This window comes from Ctenopharyngodon idella, chromosome 22 (genome assembly GCF_019924925.1).
Source record: "Ctenopharyngodon idella isolate HZGC_01 chromosome 22, HZGC01, whole genome shotgun sequence".
Taxonomy (NCBI): domain Eukaryota; kingdom Metazoa; phylum Chordata; class Actinopteri; order Cypriniformes; family Xenocyprididae; genus Ctenopharyngodon; species Ctenopharyngodon idella.
This window is the reverse complement of record NC_067241.1, coordinates 4,855,717-4,875,558: the sequence shown is the minus strand read 5'-3', so window position 1 is coordinate 4,875,558 and position 19,842 is coordinate 4,855,717. Positions and strand designations below refer to the sequence as shown.

At 36.9% G+C, this 19,842-nt stretch overlaps 1 protein-coding gene and 1 long non-coding RNA gene across 2 annotated transcripts in view; both read right to left on the bottom strand.

Annotated features, from left to right (window-relative positions):
- Positions 1-19,842, bottom strand: part of lrp1ab (low density lipoprotein receptor-related protein 1Ab) — a 116,659-nt gene that overhangs the window by 52,414 nt on the left and 44,403 nt on the right. Inside the window, exons 4-14 of the mRNA XM_051879885.1 lie at positions 18,133-18,252; positions 17,911-18,039; positions 17,550-17,804; positions 4,839-5,001; positions 3,777-3,999; positions 2,021-2,210; positions 1,713-1,856; positions 1,363-1,599; positions 1,063-1,243; positions 546-768; positions 108-297 (exon numbers count right to left, since the gene is read on the bottom strand). Coding sequence (XP_051735845.1) covers positions 108-297; positions 546-768; positions 1,063-1,243; positions 1,363-1,599; positions 1,713-1,856; positions 2,021-2,210; positions 3,777-3,999; positions 4,839-5,001; positions 17,550-17,804; positions 17,911-18,039; positions 18,133-18,252 — 2,055 coding nt within the window. The remainder of the gene's footprint in view (positions 1-107; positions 298-545; positions 769-1,062; positions 1,244-1,362; positions 1,600-1,712; positions 1,857-2,020; positions 2,211-3,776; positions 4,000-4,838; positions 5,002-17,549; positions 17,805-17,910; positions 18,040-18,132; positions 18,253-19,842) is intronic.
- On the bottom strand, positions 12,132-17,543 carry LOC127504867 (uncharacterized). Its single transcript, XR_007927485.1, has 2 exons — positions 13,674-17,543; positions 12,132-13,557 (listed from the first exon to the last, which is right to left on the bottom strand). It is a non-coding gene; the product is annotated as an uncharacterized LOC127504867 (long non-coding RNA).

The window sequence follows — 19,842 nt, the reverse complement described above, 5'->3', positions numbered from 1 at the left end:
GTTAACATACAAAACATAATTAAGACTTTGTTTGATCTGTCAGCTCAAGCTTTGCATATGACTCATTTATGACTAGTTTTTCAAGAAAAGCTCAGGGTGTTTCGTACTTTGCTGTTGTTGTGCATCGTAGGTGCGAATCTCGTAGATTGGTGGTCGTTCATTGCGTAGCAATGTGGCCTTTTTGGTGTTCTGGTCCAGCTTGTAGATTCCTCCACCGCGGTACTCATTCCAGAACAGGAAGTTCTTATAATGGCACAGGCCAAAGGGATGATTTAGCTCCTGTCCTTCATATACCGTCTGGATGGAGAGAAAAGTATGCTTATAATGATTTTATAATGCAAGTTCAGATCAGGAATGAGAAGATATCAAAATTACAGTTTGTTCTTCGCTTTCACTTGTAGTATATCAGGGGTGCTAACATGAGTTTCCTTCTTTGTATCCATCCATAGTGCAAGTGCACCTTTATTTTTCTCCTGAATAAACTAGCATCATTGATGCCCTTATCCACCAACAATCAAGCCTTGAATCTGTATGCGTTTCCTCACCCTGCGTTCTGTAGTGTTGAGAAGCACCATCTCGATGCGGTCGTAGTACGCATCCACCCAGTACAGGATGCCCTGCTGGATGTCCAGGCTGAGGCCATTGGGCCAGAGCACAGTTTTAGACGTAAGCAGGATGCCAGTGTTTGAGCCGTCCATCCAGGCCTTCTTTATACTGCCACGATTGGTCTCTTTAGGCTCCTCCTCCCAGTCACTCCAATACATCATTCTGCAACATAAACAGGACGATATGGATTAATACATTCACACCTTTAGATGCAAATCTGACTGGCTTATATGTATGTGGGAAGTGGAGTGGCATAGTGTTTACATCTGGTTTGATAGCTTTTGGTAGGTTTGGTAGGTTAGCATGTCATACAGAAATGTCAGTGTACTCACTGTGACAAAATAAAATATATAAAATCACTAATATTTCATCACATTATAGTAGATGATTTGCCAGTGATTGCTTTTCTTTTTAGGGCTCTTGAAAGTGTAATCGAGCAAAAAATAATTGATATACCCATGAGAAGGGTCTACTACTATGGCTCTGGGATGGGTCATCTTGCCCTCAATAAGAGTTTTGCGGGTCTGAGAGGCTTTTTCCAATTTGGCCACACTGATGGTCTTTTTGGGTCCATCATCAGTCCAATAGAGGTTTTGCCCCATCCAGTCCACAGCAATACCTTCTACTGTGTGAATACCTGTGAGACAAAATAATTGGGATGAGGAAGAGACTGAGACATGGAGGAGTAGTCCATCTAATTCAATCAACTTCAATGTCACTCCAACAAAAACCATCCCAGCATCATTCAGCACTCACCATCCTTCACTATGATGTCTCTCTCAGTGCCATCAATTTTCTGGCGGCCGATGATGTAGCTGGTGGCATCAGCAAAATAGATGAATTCGGTCTCAGCGTGGAAGTCCAGGGCTCTTGGGTTATTCAGGTTCTCAATGGGGATGATGTGCTCGTCATACACCTTAGCGTGCATGTCCATACCGCGGATGACACCAGGCCGGCCTTTACCGTACACCAGGAAGAGCTCATGCTCTGGTTCTGAGGAAAGACAGAGAAAATTATCACTATGTGCAAAAAAAAAAAAAAGCACTGTAATGTGGAATGCTGTTATGTAACGCTGTTTGGAACAGGCTGGGTTTAGTTATACTCACTCTTGCAGGACTTTCCATCACTGCCAAGGCTGAAACCAGAGCGACAGCGGCAGGTTCGGCTCTTGTGACTATTACCCAGCAGACAGATATCAGAGCAACCGCCTGGCTTCCCAAACTGATCGGGTGCACACGCATGACTGCGGACTGTAAGGATGGACAAGCATAATTTTAACATAAGGAAACCATCATGAATAGTACACTGAGTCATGTACCTCTTCCAAAAGAGTAAAATGATGCTGCAAATTAAAATGCACTTGCTGAACCCTTAGAAACTTTTTGAAATGTAAAACAAAATCCCACAGTCATACCTGCAGGCTGACGTCTCTGGTGGTAAACGTGAAGGGCGCCGCCTTTATCCACGCGTGTCACCACCTGGAAGTCAGAGCTGTTGAATCGGTTGACTCTGATCACACTGGTTTTGGGCTGCATGTTGGCGTTGTCAGAGTTGGTGGCATACAGATAGTTTTCAAACACCGTTAGACCATAGAGATGTTCAATCTGCCAAAACAAACACAAAATGTATATTCATGATAAAAATGCCCTATGGAGTTTTAAGATTTGTATAATTTACATGATTTTACCAAGTCTAGTTTTGTGGGAATCCTGGTTATTCAAAGAAAAAAAAAGCATTTCGTCTGTGTTTAAATAATTTAAGTCATTTTGAGGCCCCCTTGGAAGTTTGCTGGTTGATAACCAAACACTAAAAATCAAATATTTTAAATGCTACAAGTGAATTTAGGCATTTAATACATTATAATGTACAGTATGAAAAATGGATATTCATTTTGAGATCTGTTAAAGATTACATTTAATAGAATTATTACATTATAAGTGTTTTTAAAGATTAACTTAACAGATATGGTACCTTTATATATTGAACATCTCTACGATAAAGTCTTGTCGTATTTTAAACATGTTTTTATTTACATCACAGCAAAGGCCATGAGATATTAAAGGCACACTATGTAAATTTTCGCCACTAGAGGTCGCCTATTCAAAACAAAGGTGTAGCTTTTTACCTCACAGTACCATCATGTTCATGGATGAGATTATTAACATTACTGTATTATGAAGTAGAGCAGGGCTGAGTGCTTTGTGAGCAGAAATGAGGCCGCTGAAGCGATTGCTAATCAGAGATGAGCGCGACGCCGCGAAAGCAGCGGAATTTTTATTATGCCACAGTCGCCTCTTCCGCTTCTTTCATTCAAGCGTATGTGAGGTAACGCAGCACTGATTTATCGTATTATCATATATCTGTGCGTTCGTTCGGCGGCTGCTATGAGACACTTGTGTTGATAAATGGCATGCAATTCATTTTAAAACACTGTATGACGGAGAAAATGCTGTATTACTGTTACTAAAAATAAAGCTGTAATAAATAGTGTTATACTCTGAGGCATGGTACAAACATACTTGCAGGAAATCAAGAAAATGAGATTCAAGCAATAATAGTTTTCTGTCTATAAATGTAACCAAACAGTTGATCCCTTGTCTAATAAAACATATAATATATTGAAGCTTCTTTAGTGTTTCCATGGTTTCGACAAAATAAAACCGGTAAAGCAGGTATGACGTCACTGATAGGCATCGCACGGACACGGTCCATGTCCTGGTCAAAACTGCTTATCTCTCTGGATTTAAACATTCTTGGAAACATCTGGGATAATGTAAATACACAAGTCAACAAAATAAAAAAAATTGTGCCTTTAATTTCTAGTAGGACTATGTGAACATCACATACAGTGATTGTACAGTGCATATAAACTGAAGGACTATAATTTATTAAAAATATCTATATATAAAAAAAAAAAAAAAAAAAAGCACGACACAGTGCACTTGCACAACGCTCACTTTGCACTGCAGCAGCAGGTTTCAGATGAGCTAATGCTGATCTTTCAGTCCTGCGGATCATGTGATGTTCTCAGTTCCAGAAACTCATGTGTGATGACGTCAATGGAAGTGACATCCTGAGATCGAGTTCATGACTCCAAACAAACAAATCTCTTACAGCATGTACATGTTTGGCTGCCACAAAAGCACATGAACGTGACACTTCACACGTACCAGTAAACCCTGAATGATGGTGTGCCGGTTCTTGCCTTCGTAGTCCACCACCTCAATGTAATCCAGATAAGCGTCGGCCCAATACACCAGCTTGCTGACCAGGTCCAGAGTGATGCCATGAGGGAAGACTATTTTGCTGTCTACAAGTTTGGTGCGGTTTTGGCCGTCCATATCGCAGCGTTCCACCTTCGGGATCTGGCCATAGTCAGTGAAGAACACTTTCCTGGAAGAAGACGGAAAATGAGAACTTTATGATATGCAAAACTAAGAATGCATACATTGAACAAGAAACACGACAAAAATAGAAATTAATCAAATAAAAAAGGATTTCTCATTTTCACACTTGATAAAATAAGAGTTTTCGCAATGTGACATTATTTTCGTGACAATTAAGTTCAATTTTATTATTATAATGCATCTGAATGTTTTTCATTCTTTATTCAAGATGATTCCATTTAGATTCATCCTGTCCAGACCAAATGATTTATTTAATAATATTTAATAATTAAAAAGAAAAAGAAAAAAAAGACATAAAACATGTCTACACTTTACAACTTTACAGTTTAAGCACTTAATTAAATATTTTTTATATTTTCTCTTTTTTTTTTTTTCCCCTCGCATTTATGCATGCTTTATTTGCAACAATATGAATAGTATTTGTTCCCACATCATAGTATTAAGAATTTAGGGGATAAATATGCTTAATATAATAAGTAAGTTAGTAAGTAAATAAATAAATAAATAATTTATTGTACTTTATTTCTAAATTTCTATTGTTTTATTTTGGTGTAAAATATGAGTTGGACAGGCTTTGGGAGATATTATATCCTCATAACTACAGAAACTTGAGGAAGTGAATATGCTATCATCGTGGAAAATAAATCCTCATGGACCTCATAGGAACTGATACTGTGGTACGGTGCAAAAATATGGCATGACCACTAGGTCTGTCACAAGCAAAAAATTCGGGGTACAGACATATGTCTGCAGAGAACTAAAAGTGAAACGAGTGACATTGCTGGTCCAGACAAGGATTAAGGAGTAATGGTCTTAGGTTTTCACCCCATGGCAGGATCCAGTGCGATTCCTTTAGGATTATAGAGCTCCAGGTCCAGTAGGATGACACAGGTCAAGCCGTCTTTACTGCACACAAATATGCGGTCGTCCACATCATCCACAAAGTAAAAGTTTCCCGTCAGCCAGTCAATGGCCATCTGCTCCACATCTGAGTTTGTGAGAGAGAAGCAAGACAGGAAGAGAGAGTGAGACGGAATAGAGGGAGAGAAGTTTTCAGTGCTCGCTTTATTTTTAGTCAGTCGTAACTGCAGCTTCTGTCTGACTTAGCAGAAAGATGCTGCACCGTGTTGGGGTGCAAAACTTGGAGGACAGGATAACAGGAAACTGAAAACAAGAAGCTATGTAACTTTAGAACAGAATACAGTCCCATTGTCAGGCTACTATCAGTGAAGAACCAATAACCCTGAACAACGGTCACATCAATTCTGAATAACCACATTTCTGTTCTTTGAATTCTCACTGGTACAAATTTCTGCTTCTCATAGCTTACTTTTAATATTAAACATCAAAAATGCTCTAATTGGATACTAATTGGATGTTGCATCGAATTGTATAAGAATTGCTGTACGAATTATTTTCACAGAAACTCGTCCTGCTTCTGTTTTATAAATAAGGCCCAATGGGTTTTTATACATGTCTCTGCGTACACATGTATGTGTGTGCACATCGACCCAACTCTGACTCACTGTCACAAGATGGTTATTCACTCAAATCGTTTTTTTCTTCCACTTTTACACATCACAGCCATTAAAAAGACAGCAAGCAACAAAAAAAACTGATAGCATAAACTCTACAAAAGACTATCTCACACTAGGTGAGCTTCAATGCTAAAGTATTTTTACTTAGGTTTTTAAACCTTAAGATTAAAAACCTGACACAGACACCAGTTTCTCCATTACTGCACCTTCCCTGCACAGGAAGGCCGGACTTGGCCGTACACTTATCCTCATTTCTGGGAAAAGAGTTTGAAATGGTAATTCGGTGAATACTGAGTTTCTCTTTCTCTTCTCTGACATTAAGACTCTTTCTGTGCGTGCCGTCTAGAGCTCCAGCTGTGCGGGCCGGTCTGCAGTGCCTCCCATGATGTTTGGTGTTACAACAGCTGCCACCGTACTTCCTGTTACTGATTTGTTTTGTTTTTTTGCAGGAATCCACTAATGATCCTCAGGCACAAAGATATGTCCTTGTTGTGCAACCTTGTGCAAACCAGACACACACGGTTCTCACACTTTCTACAAAGTCCAGTAAACAGCAGCCCTGCCGGGAAATGCAGATCTACCTCCAGGCCACACTAAACGTTCCCCCCTCGTCCCTCAGCCTGCAAAACAAACATCCACAGTATCTGTTGCGCAAAACTGTAAAAGACACGTTATTCCAGAGGGCACTTCATCCTGACTGCTAAATCAAACCAAGTTACTCATCTTTCTTCACCCCCTTGTTCCTCCAGAGGAAAAGTATAAAAAAAATGTGTGCTTGGAACATCTGTAACCAATCAGAAAGCAAAAAAAAAAAGTGCAGGCAAAAGGTACCACATATGGTTATGAACTGGAATTTGTTGTGAAATTATGACAAATGCTGCAAGTGATTTTGAAAGAAGTAACAAGGGAAAAAAAAGAGAAGGGAAAGTAATGACTGCTTAGGTTTCTATTTACAAGATCTACATTACTCTAAGTGGATACTGATATAGGCATGTGACTATGAATATATCAAGTGTAACTGTGGTAGATAAGACAAGGTTACAACTACCAGTAAAGTGAAGCTTAACTATATCAGTGACAGAAACACAAGAGATTTAAGAAGGGTGAGGAGAACAAAGCAGTGAGTGTCTTTGAGGCCTGGGACACGCTGCTGAGATTCTTATGAATGGAAGACTCTTTCAACAAGGCAAAAGTTACAGAAGATGAGTATGAGCTGAAGAAAGTGCCTCCATCCACATCCATCCATCATAAACGTACACAAACAGCTACGGGGGGTTAATAAAAAACCTTCTGAAGTGAAGCGTTTGTGTAAGAAAAATATCCATACACTTTCTTCAGCTCATACTCGTTGATCCCGTTCACTGCCATTATAAAGCTTGGATGCGTCAGGATATTTATTAATATATCTCCAACTGTGTTCATCAGAAAGAAGAAAGTCATATACACTAGGATGGCTTGAGGGTGAGTAAAGCTTGCGGTGAACTAATCCTTTAAATAATGTAAATCATAACACCACAACACCCAATGTAGGTGTCCGGTAAAGAGCTATTAAATAAATAAAGATTATGTAAATAATCTCGCAGAATGAAATGAATCGTCAAGTCATTTAATATAAGGCTATTAGAACTGTACATGTAATAATATTTAGTGGTTGTCCAATATATCGCCAAGGCCATTAAATCGATCAATATTTGCCTTTTTTCCCCCCAACTATTGGCATTGGCTGATTTTCTTTTCTGTTTTGCTGACAAGTGTCGGAAGGAAGACTTTTATATTGACAGCTTTGGGACTTTTATTTTGACAGCACTGTTAACGCTAGTGTGAACGCCGGGATGACAACAGTTCTGCTGAAACTTTAAATCCTTGATTTCATACTATGCTGTACTAAATCCAGTTTGTTGCTGTGTCTTGTTCACTTTTTCAATGTAATGTATGTAAAATTTGCATTTCCGTATCTTTATTTGAGGAAATATGATTCCCAGAGCAAACAGACTTGCCAGATTACATAGTGCATTGTTGGTTACAGTGTTTACTTAAGTTGCCATCTAAAGTATCAATTTCTTTTTTTTAATTATGTATTTTACATTTTTTTTTACATTTTTATTTTAAAATCAAGTTCAATTTAATTGAAATTGAATCAATATGACAAAAAAAAGTCTAATTTAGTAAATATCACTAGCTTATATACACTACCATTTAAAGTAAGGCTGGGTAAAAAAAAAAAAATATCGATTTCACAATTTTAATCGATTCTCATTTTTACGAACCGATATCGATTCTTAAATCCCAAGAATCGATTAGTCTAGTCTGTTTTCAGTTGATGAATGAACAGAACATGTAGCGTGCCTCCCATCCAATAAATCACAATAATCTTTGTGCTTTGTTACTTTTGATATGAAGCAAAGTCTCAGATTTCAAATGATGTCCATTTTATTATGAGATTCAAAAAATAAATACCGTTTTGGCGCTGTTAAATGTGGCGTGACAGATCGCTTTAGCGCCTCAGTTAAAGAGCGGCAGCACGGAGCGCATGTAAACTGATCCTCTCCTCCGCTTTAATACCAGTTACATCGCGAAATAAACATGACTAAACATCTGAAGGTATGTTAACAGATACAGTACAACTTACCGAAATCCGTATCATGTCTCGTGTAATAGCTCAATTCAATGTTTCAACCTTGGAAAGACGTCAATAAAACAGCTTGTAAATAATGTCATGTAACGTCACGTTTACCTCAGAAAAACCATATTCAGTGACCATAAACTCTAGAAAAATGAACTCTAGAAAGTCAGCTATCTGAAAAATATAGCTATGCACCATTACATATTCATTGTAATTTTTAATGTTCTTCAATATTTAATGCATGTTTGAATAAATCAGTTATGACAGCCACAATTTAAATGTTTATATTTAAAAAAAAATGAATTGGAGTAGAAATATGATTATGTAATTCTAAACTTTAGTTATTATAAAAAACATCATTGAGTGCAATTTAAGTGTTTGTATATAAATAATTATAAATAAGTTAATTTTAACAATATTATAGTAATGTAGTACCAACTGACTCCCATATGTAGTTTACAGCATTAGTTGAGATTTTTTTCCTCTAGAAAATTTGCCATGTATTGTATCTGTACATCCAAAGACTACATCCAAAATAATCAATATCGAATCAAATCGAATCGAAATCGTAATCGAATCAAAGCATGTGAATAGAAATCAAATTGAATCGTGAAAATTGTGTCAATACCCTAATTTAAAGGTTTGGAAAAAAATGTTTTAACGTTTTTGAAAGAAGCCTGTAATATTGTATAATATGTAATAAAAACAGTAATATTGTGAAATATTATGAATTAAAACAGTAATTAATTCCTGTAATTTTTTAGAGCTCTTCAGAGCTCAGATAAATCTGGACGAGATGTGGGCCATTCTTAAAACTGCTGGACAGCTATTACACAACCAGTGGCAAGGACGTCTTGAACCAATAACACCCTCAAGCATGACTAAGAGAGAACCGATTTGCACAATCCAGGTTCATCAGCCGCAGTGGGGACGCCCACTCGCCCACCACCCCTGCAAACACACTGAAGATGAGTTTGCGTGTGCGTCCTGGTCTGTTTTCAGGCTTTTTACGGGGGAGAGCAGTCACAGGGCACATCTGGAGTGCTCATCTGCCCAGCATGCAACAGTTATAAATCACTACCCCTGTGTAAAACTGGGTTATACAAGTCAATGCAGGGTGGCCATTACAGTACGGTTCCCCCCAGCATCAAATAAACTTTCTGCATTACAGGACTATCTGCTGCATATGCGCTCATTAAAAAGACTCATCCATCTACTGTCCTTCCATTTCTCCTGCCTTTCCTGCAAAATGGCCACACGGAGTCATTAGGGATGTGGCTGTAATAACAGTTGTCCTATACACATTGAAGAGCAGAGGCTGTTGATTTATAGGTCCAGTTAGAGGAAGATCAGAAGTTTGATAACATATAATTATCTCAGCCCTGGTGGCGTAGGGCCTCTGGACACAGCGTAATTGAACAAGGTTGCTCTGATTTATGACCTCTTTGAGGAAGTTTGGTGGCTTGTTTTGTAAAAGGCCCGGGAAGCTACATAATTGGTGGCGTAGGTGCTCACTTCACTAAACCTACAGTGAAGCAGAACAGAAGAGATCTGCTAAGGACATCAGGGATCAATGTCAAAGGACAGTGACAAAGCTTTCTGAGAATTTATGTCTGTTTAGTGGGGCCATATTGGATAGTCTTTTGAACAATGCTTTTGCTATTGTATTTTTAAGACTTCTATATGCAAATGATCACTGTTCAGCATCCATTTTCTGAAGTTATATGATTGCTTTTTGTGAGAAAAAGACATTTTACAGATATTAGTAACCACTGGTTCATGAATTTGTTCATGAATATGACATTGGTACTAAACCATGAATGTGTAGATGTAATAATTGACTGATTATTACTGATATTTTATTATTATTAATATTATTTATTACTATTATTATTATTATTATTATTATTAATAATAATAATAATATTATTTCAAATATTTTTATTTATATATATTTTTTGTATATTTATTTATATGATTTTACATTTATGTATTTAATATTTATTCACGTTAAGTTGTTGTATTATTATATCAACTTATATGTAAGTAAATCTTATATGTAAATAATTAATGTAAAGTAAATTAAATGTAAATAAATCTAGAAATATTATATACATAAATTATAATAATTTATGAGTATAATATTTCTAGATTTATTTACTTTACATTTAATTAATATTTACTTACATATAAGTTAATATAATAATACAGCAACTTTACATGTGAATAAATATTAAATACATAAATGTAAAAGCTATATATATTTTATATATATATAGCTTTTATTTATATATAATTTATATATATATAATTTTTTGTATATTTATTTGTTTTTTACTTTGACCTTTATGCATTTAATATTTATTTACATACAGTCAAACCAAAAATTATTTAGACATTTTTGATATATTTTTACTAGTGGGTGCAGGACACTATAGTTTATTTATGTAAGTGAGGATAGCAAAATAAAGTAAACTGTGACATATTATACCCAAACATTCTTCATACAGTGGACTACCAGTAAAATTGATAAAAATTTGGAACCAAAAATTATTCAGACACTTTGACCTGACCATGTTTTGCTTAAGTGTTATCTGACATAATTAAGATTGTTTTTTTCTGACAGTTTAACTCTGAGAACTTTTATTACCATTTTTTTTTAAACTATAGTGAATAAACTGTATTAATGAATGAAATGTTCAAGGTGTCTGAATAAATTTTGGTTTGACTGTACGTTAAGTTGCTATATTATTATATCAACTTATATGTAAGTAAATATTAATTAAATGTAAATAAATCTAAAAAATATTATATACATAAATTATTATTATTATTATTAAACCACAATATTAATATTAAGAATTTGGCTAATGGTTAATATTTCTTATTATTATTAATTATTGTTTCTATTTATATAATATTTTATATTCATCTATTTTTATATAATATTTATTTGTCTAAAATTGCTATAATCTGCTCCACAGAAGAAGAAAAAACTCATACTGGCTTGATCCAACATAAGGCTGTGTACCACAGTTCTGCAAGTCAAAGTCAGAAATGCTACAGAAAGAGATTGTGACTCACTGTTTCCTCTTGTCTGTCTAGCATGCAGATAGGTCTGAAACCAGAGGGACAGCAATGCACAGGGTCCAGACTTCCTCTAAGACTACTCTGAGACACTGAAGCTCTGTTCTAAAACCTGCCTTACTGTCTATATAGGCAGCTATCTTATGAGGTTTCGCTGTTGATAATAATAATTCATTATCTGACAAAATATTATTATTTTGACTCATTATTGTTCAAATTATTAAATAATTATTTTATTCATATAATATTTTCTGTATATACTTATATATTTAATTTCACAATGATATTATTATTAATTATTCAAATTTATTATAAATCATTATTTATTATAAAAAGTATAACAATTAATATTATCATTATTAAATTGTTTTGTGTATATAATTTATTTATACATTTTAATTAATTTTATTAACAATTAAATGTATTTAATTCATATATATATATATATATATATATATATATATGTGTTAAGTTGCTATAATTATTATTAGCGATTACACCTCATAAGTGGGCAAGTTGAAATGTTCTACATGGAAAGATACTTAAATCACACAAAAAGCACTCTGCACATGAACTTGCATGCCACAGTTCTATACTTAGGGATATGTGAAACTGTGAGCTACATTAGTCCTAAAGAGTAAACAGGGTGTGATTATTTCAAGCAACAATAAACTACTGTGCGCTAACTCGCCATCCCACCCTGCGCACCCTTACTGAGAAACTGCTTCCTTGGTGTGCTGGTGAGCGTTTTTCCCTGGCACTTCATCATCACGCACATACAAAGAGAAGAAAGTGTTGCATCTCAGACCTCTGTGTCTCTGCACCCATTATCCCTCCGTGCTGGAACACACAACCACACTTGGCAGCATCTTCATCAGAGACCAGCCAATATTTATTCTGAGCTGGCTTTCAAGACATCGATCACAGGAAAAGTCCACCACTTATCACCAACATGCACATCAGCACAGTATTTAGTATCCTGTGAATCATTTAGGTCATTGTCTAAAGGTTATACCATTAATGGAAAAAAGTTCTGTACAAACAAAGAAGATATGTGACATGAAATCCTTCTGGGAAGTTCTCCTGCAGAGTGATAATATATATCAAGAGCTTTTATAAAAAAAAATAAAAAAATAAAATAAAATAATTATATATATATATATATATATATACACATTCAATCTGCTTTTTGAATGGGGGGTGATGCAATGAATGACTATTCGACTAATCTTAAGGAAGCCTTGAATAATTTGGCTGGTTTCAGGTTTACCTGATTTCAGTGAGCGAGACATTTAGTTTCTGTTCCATTATGTTGCAGTCCATTAAGCTGTGTTTGAAGCCAAGAACATGACTTCAGATTGTGATGAGGTATTTTTAACTTGATACACTTTAAAAGTCTTTAAAAACAGTCTTTAAAACATTGAAAACAATGGTGATGGTGGGATGCTCAAAATAAAAATAAAAAAACATTAAAGAAAGAAATGTGACAACATCTAAAGACAACCATCTGCATGAACGGATGAAATGCAGGATGAATTTAAAGGTAATGTTTTAGGGGCTGATTGTAAGCAAACAATCAGTTCTCGTAATACTGTGGAACAAGTCAAACCAAATTTTTATAGTGGGACAACATATAGTGCATCGCACCCTGCTGGATTTGGGGCTGTGTAACTGCAGACCAATCAGAGTGCCTATCATGACCCCTGTCTACCGTCGGTAGATGCAAGTGTCGGAACTGGACCTTGGAGCAGCGAAAGAAGGTTGCCTAGTCCGATGAGTCCCATTTTCTTTAACATCACATGGACGGCCGTGTACATGTGCACCATTTATCTAGGGAAGTGATGGCACCAGAATTCACTGTGGGGCAACGACAAGCCGGTGGAGGGAGTTTGATGCTTGGGCAATGATCTGCTGAGGGTCCAGCCATTCATGTGGATGCCAATTTGACACGTGCCACCTACATAAACATTGCTGCAGACCAGGTACATCCCTTCATGACAATGGTGTTCCATGGTGGAAGTGGCCTCTTTCAGCAGGATAAAGCACCCTGCCACACTGCACACATTGTTCAGGAATAGTATGAGGAACATGATGAAGAGCTCAAGGTGTTGCCCTGGCATCCAAATTCCCCAGATCTCAATCCAATTGAGTATCTGTGGGATGTGCTGGACTAAAAAGTTCGATCCATGGCGGCTCCGCCTTGCAGCCTACAGGACTTGAAGGATCTGCTGCTAGTGCCAGATACCACAGGACAACTTCAGGGGTCTTGTAGAGTCCATGCCTCGGAGGGTCAGTGCTGTTTTGGCAGCAGGCAGAGGACCAACAGCATATTAGGCAGGTGGTCAATGTTTTGGCTCATCGGTGTATATTATAAAAACATATAATTGTTCTTATACATAAAAATATTTTTACCAAAAATCTTCTTTCTCCTGCTTTGTTGTTGTTGACCAACCAAAGTGCAAGCTGTTAAAGCTCCGCCCTCTTCTGGAAAGGGGGCCAGGGGCAGCAGCTCATTTGCATTTAAAGTGACACACACAAAAACGGCATGTTTTTTCTCACACCAACAGGTGCAAATTTGACAAGCTATAATAAATGATCTGTGGAGTATTTTGAGCTGAAACCTCGCAATCACATTCTTATACATAAATACATTTTTACCAAAAATATTGATGTTGATTTAAAAAAATTAACTATATGGTCATGTAATGCATTACATGCCCATGTATATATCTGCATGCATGCCTACATGAATAAGTTATTAGTGTATCTGGGTGCTGACGACATGCCACGCGGCAAAATGCAGGCCAGCGTTATTTAGTCCAATGTCAGCATGCAATTCAGTCACAAGGAAGTTATATGGAGAAGCATAGTACATCCCTGCCCTATTTTTCCCCAACACTTGTGTTCATGACGCACTTTGTGGTTGAAATCATTTAAGCAATGCAGACTGGGGTGTCAAAAATGGTGTGGAAACATGCAAGGAAACACTTAAGAGAAATATTTTTTCACATACTAAACTAGAAAACCTGCAGATTGTTTAATCTTGCCTGAACACAGCTACAGTAGGAACAAAACCAGACCAGGTGGCAAATAAGACATAGACCTAATAATGCAGAAACTCCCTACAGGGCAGGAATGTCCAGTGTGATGTAACGGTTGATTTTATATGTTATGAAAGGTGTCGTAGCAATTGCTGCAAAGGTTTGGGCAGTAAACAGTGTATCCTTGACATCCTAAATCAGTTATTGTGTTATACAATCTAGAACAAACATGACACTGTTGGTATGTCACCAGAAAACTAATTATGTGTTTCCCAAACAAACATTAGGGCTAATCATAGACTACGCAAGCTGTATCAAAAGTAATAAATACTGACACAGACAGTCCTTTCGACTGTCAGAAATTGTTAATGGTACCAAAAAAACGAACCATATAGTACCACTTTTTTGGGACCCTTCCATTGGGGTACCTCGCACAGTAGTCCAGTACCTAAAGGGTGGAGCTAGACTCACTGCAGAACTTTGATTGATTGACAGATAATCAACACTTGCGCATACTACAAGCGGAATGAAAAACAGGCGCCATTTTTTAAATATATAGTTGAAATACAATACGGTTTTTAACACAATGTCGGCATGCAGCAACGTACCATTGTACATGCCGAGAAGCAAGAACAAGATCTGCTGTATGTACTTTATTGTTGTTTACTGTATCGCTTTCTTCTTCGCACAAGAATGACATCGATCGCTACTTTCCGGCATACACCTAATCAAGTAAGGGTACTGTTGGCGGTGGAAACCAGATCAGGGTTTGCCATCCCAAATCATACTGTACTGTACCACTTGGTGGAAATGAGCCATTAGTCCTGGTTCGCTTAGCGCTTACACAGCCATTTTTAACACAGAACATAAAGATAAAAAACAAAAAAAATTGCTATTATGATGTATATTTTGCGACAGAACCTCCCAACATTCATAATGCGTACATTTTATGGTATTTTTAAGGAGTCAAGGGTGTCAAAACGCACCAGGGTTCGGATGGCAGCGTTCACACTTATAAAAAAAGAACAGCACTACCAGAGCAACCAGTTTGTTTTAATCAAACCAAACGTGCCAAGTGTGGCAAACACACCCTAAAGGAATAGTTCACCTCAAAATGATTATTATTAATTTACCTTCATGTTGTTCCAAAACCTTTTTCATCAATGGAAAATCAAAGTTACATTTCTGAAGAATACTCTAGCCATTCTTATAGTTAGTGAATGAGAATTAGGTCCAAAATAACAAAATAGCACCATAATCTTTTTGTGTAAGGAACAGACAAAAATGTAAACTGTAACTGAAAAATTTAATATTTTAAGACAATTTAAAATATATTTTTAATGACATTTAAGTGAAATTTAAATATAACTGATAACATGACATCCATCCCTAGCTCTCTCTCCCTAAGGGCCCGATATACTTCAAGTAAAATCGAAGAGCGAACTGGTGTGACATCATTTTAAAGGGGTGGTTGATTATGATTTCACTTTTTTAACTTTAGTTAGTGTGTAATGTTGCTGTTAGAGCATAAACAACGTCTGCAAATTTACAACGCTCAAAGTTCAATTGAAAGGGAGATATTTTCTTTTAAAGAATTCACTGTTTAAGGACTACAACAAACGGCTGGTAAGGGACTACAACAAGCTTCTTCCCAGGTTAGTGACATCACTAACCATAAAATTTACATAAACCCTGCCCCCGAGAACACACAACAAAGGGAGTGAGGCCATGTTGGGCTGCTTACCAGAGACTTATATTACATCTTGTGAAAAGGGGCAATATAGGCCCCCTTTAAAAAAAAATCAGGCCAAAACAAAGTGTGTGTTGTGTTTGTTTCGGGAGTTCAAAACAGTTTGCCAAAGCAAACTTTCCAGACAAGTTTGCTCTGGATGGTAAACACCAAACTACCACTGGTACATGAAGATAATGTAATAGGTAGGTGTGGCTCTAAGACTCCACCTTCTTTGACATGGCAATCTTCTTCTGTTCAGTTGATCGAGGTCAGACATCCGCAAGTAAAAACATGAATACACTGAAGAGTCGCTTTATAGTAGAAATTGAAGTTGTAATTCTAACTGAAAGAGACACTGACACTGTTCTTCATGTTTAATACTGTAAAGCTGCTTGCTTTAAAACAATCTTTTGTATAATGTGCTATATAAATAAGCATGATGTGACTTTATTGGGGTACTGAATTCCAGAGCTGGTGCAAACATGTCCATATCGCTATGATCAGATGCTTTCTTAACTGCTGTTTTCTCACCGCTGTCATTTTTGTTGTGTGTTTATATTGCTGTTGAAAGGAAAGCGTGGACATATTAACATATTCATCTAAACGCCACTCTCAGCAGTGTGGGTGGCGTCAGGATGTTCGCTAACAGTATATCGCTGGTCACGCATTTCAAACATTTTTTACCCAAGCGAGGAACAGAAAAAAACTCTAAAGGCCGCGAGTTCATTACAGTTCATGAGAGAAGTAGCAATGTCCGATTCACAAACAAAATGTTCTTCTGACTTATAATAAATCACTTAATCCAAGTAACAAAACGAGTATGAATGATTCATTCATTAATCATTAATTTCTCCAGCTTAGTCTGTTCCTTACACAAACACTTGGTACATAGCGAGTCATACGGACCACATTTGTGATACGTTCATGGATCTTTTAAATTGTTTTGTTAGTTTGAAAGCTTCAGTTTCTATTTATTGTAATTGGATGGACAAGACCAACCAGTAAATTATTCAAAATTTCTCCTTTCTTCAGTACACTATCATTTAAAAGTTTGGGGTCAGTAACTTTTTTTTTTTTTTTTTTTTTTTTGAAAGACAATACTTTTAAGCAAGGATGCAATAAAAGGATCTGTTCTTTTGAACTTTCTATTTTCTATTTTAACTGTGCAGAAATTTTATTATTAATGCTTTTATTATTAATCAAATAAATGCAGCCTTGGTAGGTATAAGAGACTTCTTGTGAAAATATTTTGAAATCTTACACACCCCAAACTTTTGATCGGAAATACAAGTCATTCATGTTTGAAACAAAATGAGGGTTAGTAAATGATACCAGAACATTCATGAACTTTAATTTATGAATGAACTATTCCTTTGGCAGCACAAATCTGTAATTATGGTTACAAAACGGAGAAAGCTTATTAGAAGTAAATTTGATCAGTACGTGTTTTTTTTGGATCATCTTGCCCAAACAGACACCTGGCATAAAACACATAATTAAGAACATGGTACTGACGGTGCAGGCTGAGGGAGATGTTGATGGTCTTCTCCTCTGTGAAGCTCTTGGCATTGGGGAACTTGGCACACTTGAGTTGGGTGGCAGCGGGAGAGTCACCCATGTGGATCCAGCACACGGTCTCCTGGGCGTAGATGAAGTCCATAGCGGTGGTCTGCTTAGTGTTGATGGAGATGGGGTTAGCTCCACTCAGGGAGGTGGCTTGGATGTTCTGAGAGTTGGCTATGAGGAGGTACGGATGCCGATCTACAGGTTCTTAAACAGAGATGAGAAAACATGGTGAGGAGAATGAATATGACCACACAGAGAGCAAGACAAATCCGCACAAAGGATCAGCAAGTATTGTGTGTTCATTTCCTACCATTCTTGGCCTTGCAAGAGCGGTTGTCTGGTTGAGGCAAGTAGCCCTCCACACAGCTGCAGGTGTAGGAGCCATCTAAGTTCGTGCATGTCTGACTGCAAGTCCCGTACACTGCACACTCGTTAAAGTCTGATGCAGAGAAAGCCACATCGTTGGAAAAAGCTCCATGTTCAATACTTCTACAGTCATCACAGTATTATAAATGCGGGATTCAAAGCTCACCTTTGCATGTCTTTCCATCTTCTCCCACCTCATAGCCGTTCATGCAGTAGCACTTTGGACCCGACATTGTCACCGAACAGTTGTATTGGCAGCCCATGATGGTGCAGTTATGAGCGAACTCTGTAGCACAAGAGATAGTGAGAACAGACTGTTAGCAGAGAATCATCCACTGAGAACCGCACTGGATATAATGAAAAAATAAATGAAATATTAAACAAGATTAAAGAAACTAGTACTAGACGATAGCTAAAAAAAATTCACAATATAATAATAATAATAATTAATAATAATAATACATTTTATTTATATTGCGCTTTTTCTAAAATACAAAGCACTACAACAATAATAAAATAAAATAAAATAAAATAAAATAAAATAAACATTACTGGTATGCATCTTGAGACAAAAAAAAAAAAATGGCTCTGACATATTTTAAGATATGTCAGTGCAAGTTGCTTTCAGTTAAAACAGCTCAAACATGCATTTTAGTCTGGGACTAGCTTAAGCCTTGTGTACTGTATGAAACCGGGGTAATGTAAATGTAAAAATTAAATAAATGAAAATAATAATATAATAGTATAATATTAAATGAAAACAGGGAACAACGACATTTAAAAGCAGGTCATCTAGCGGTTTCAAGCTGTTTTTCTAGAACACAGATAAACCAGACCTTCATCAGCTTAGCCAAGGTGGTCTACCAGCCACAAACAAGTTAACCCCTGTGCCAACAAGCTGTTTGTCCAGCTAATCAACCACCTAAATCTACCTAAGATCGGCCTTAGTCTGTTACAAGTGTCTCTGTTATGTATGTGCACACTTATCTTAGAGATATCAGAGAAATTGTATGGGATTTCCATGTGTGCAGTGTACAGTGAAAAGCCTTTGATGCTCTTATAGAGAAGACTTTAGGACATCTTGGAACAATATAAAAGCACAACAGGGGCTTAACTGCTCAACCAACCAAAAACACATACACACAGAGTGTATGATTAAAAGGTTTGGGTGGACACAGATGAGTGCGCTTGGTTTTATACTGTGGGTATTGCTGTGCTGCCAAACACTGTATCACTGTCCACCAAACTCTGTGTGAACTCAGACTGCGGCTTCACTCAGACAAAAAACAAGTCTCCACATGCCCACCAGATACACACAGGTCTGAGAAAGCCACATCCATCAAAACAGAGATTTTGTTTGATATGTTAATATGGGAATGGTTCAAGGAAATACAAAATCACAATGGTAATATTTACTGAAGGAACTCCTGTAAAATCCTACAGGATTTTTATACCCGGCACATCCGTCTCGGTTGATCTGATCACAATTAGCAGAGCTAATACTGGTGTAAACGCAGTCTAATCAGTCTTGATAGATGCATCATGACACAAATAGAGTACTGAAATTTTAAAAATGTGACACTATAAGCGCTGTTGAGTGGATTCGTAAACAACTCTGATTGGCCACTGTGTTCACGCGCTCATCAGATATGTCTGTGATTGGCTTCAATGATCAATGCTGTAAATACGTTGTAAATAGTCAATGACGCTCTTCACCAAGCATTTACACAGATACACACGGGAGCGTTTGAAAGCAGGCGTCTATCGCAGACCAGTCCACTGCTTTCAAACGCTCCTGCTCCCACTTTCAAAACGCTTTCAAATTTGAAACACTTCCGTGTGCGTTGATCATTGTAGCCAATCACAGACATATCCG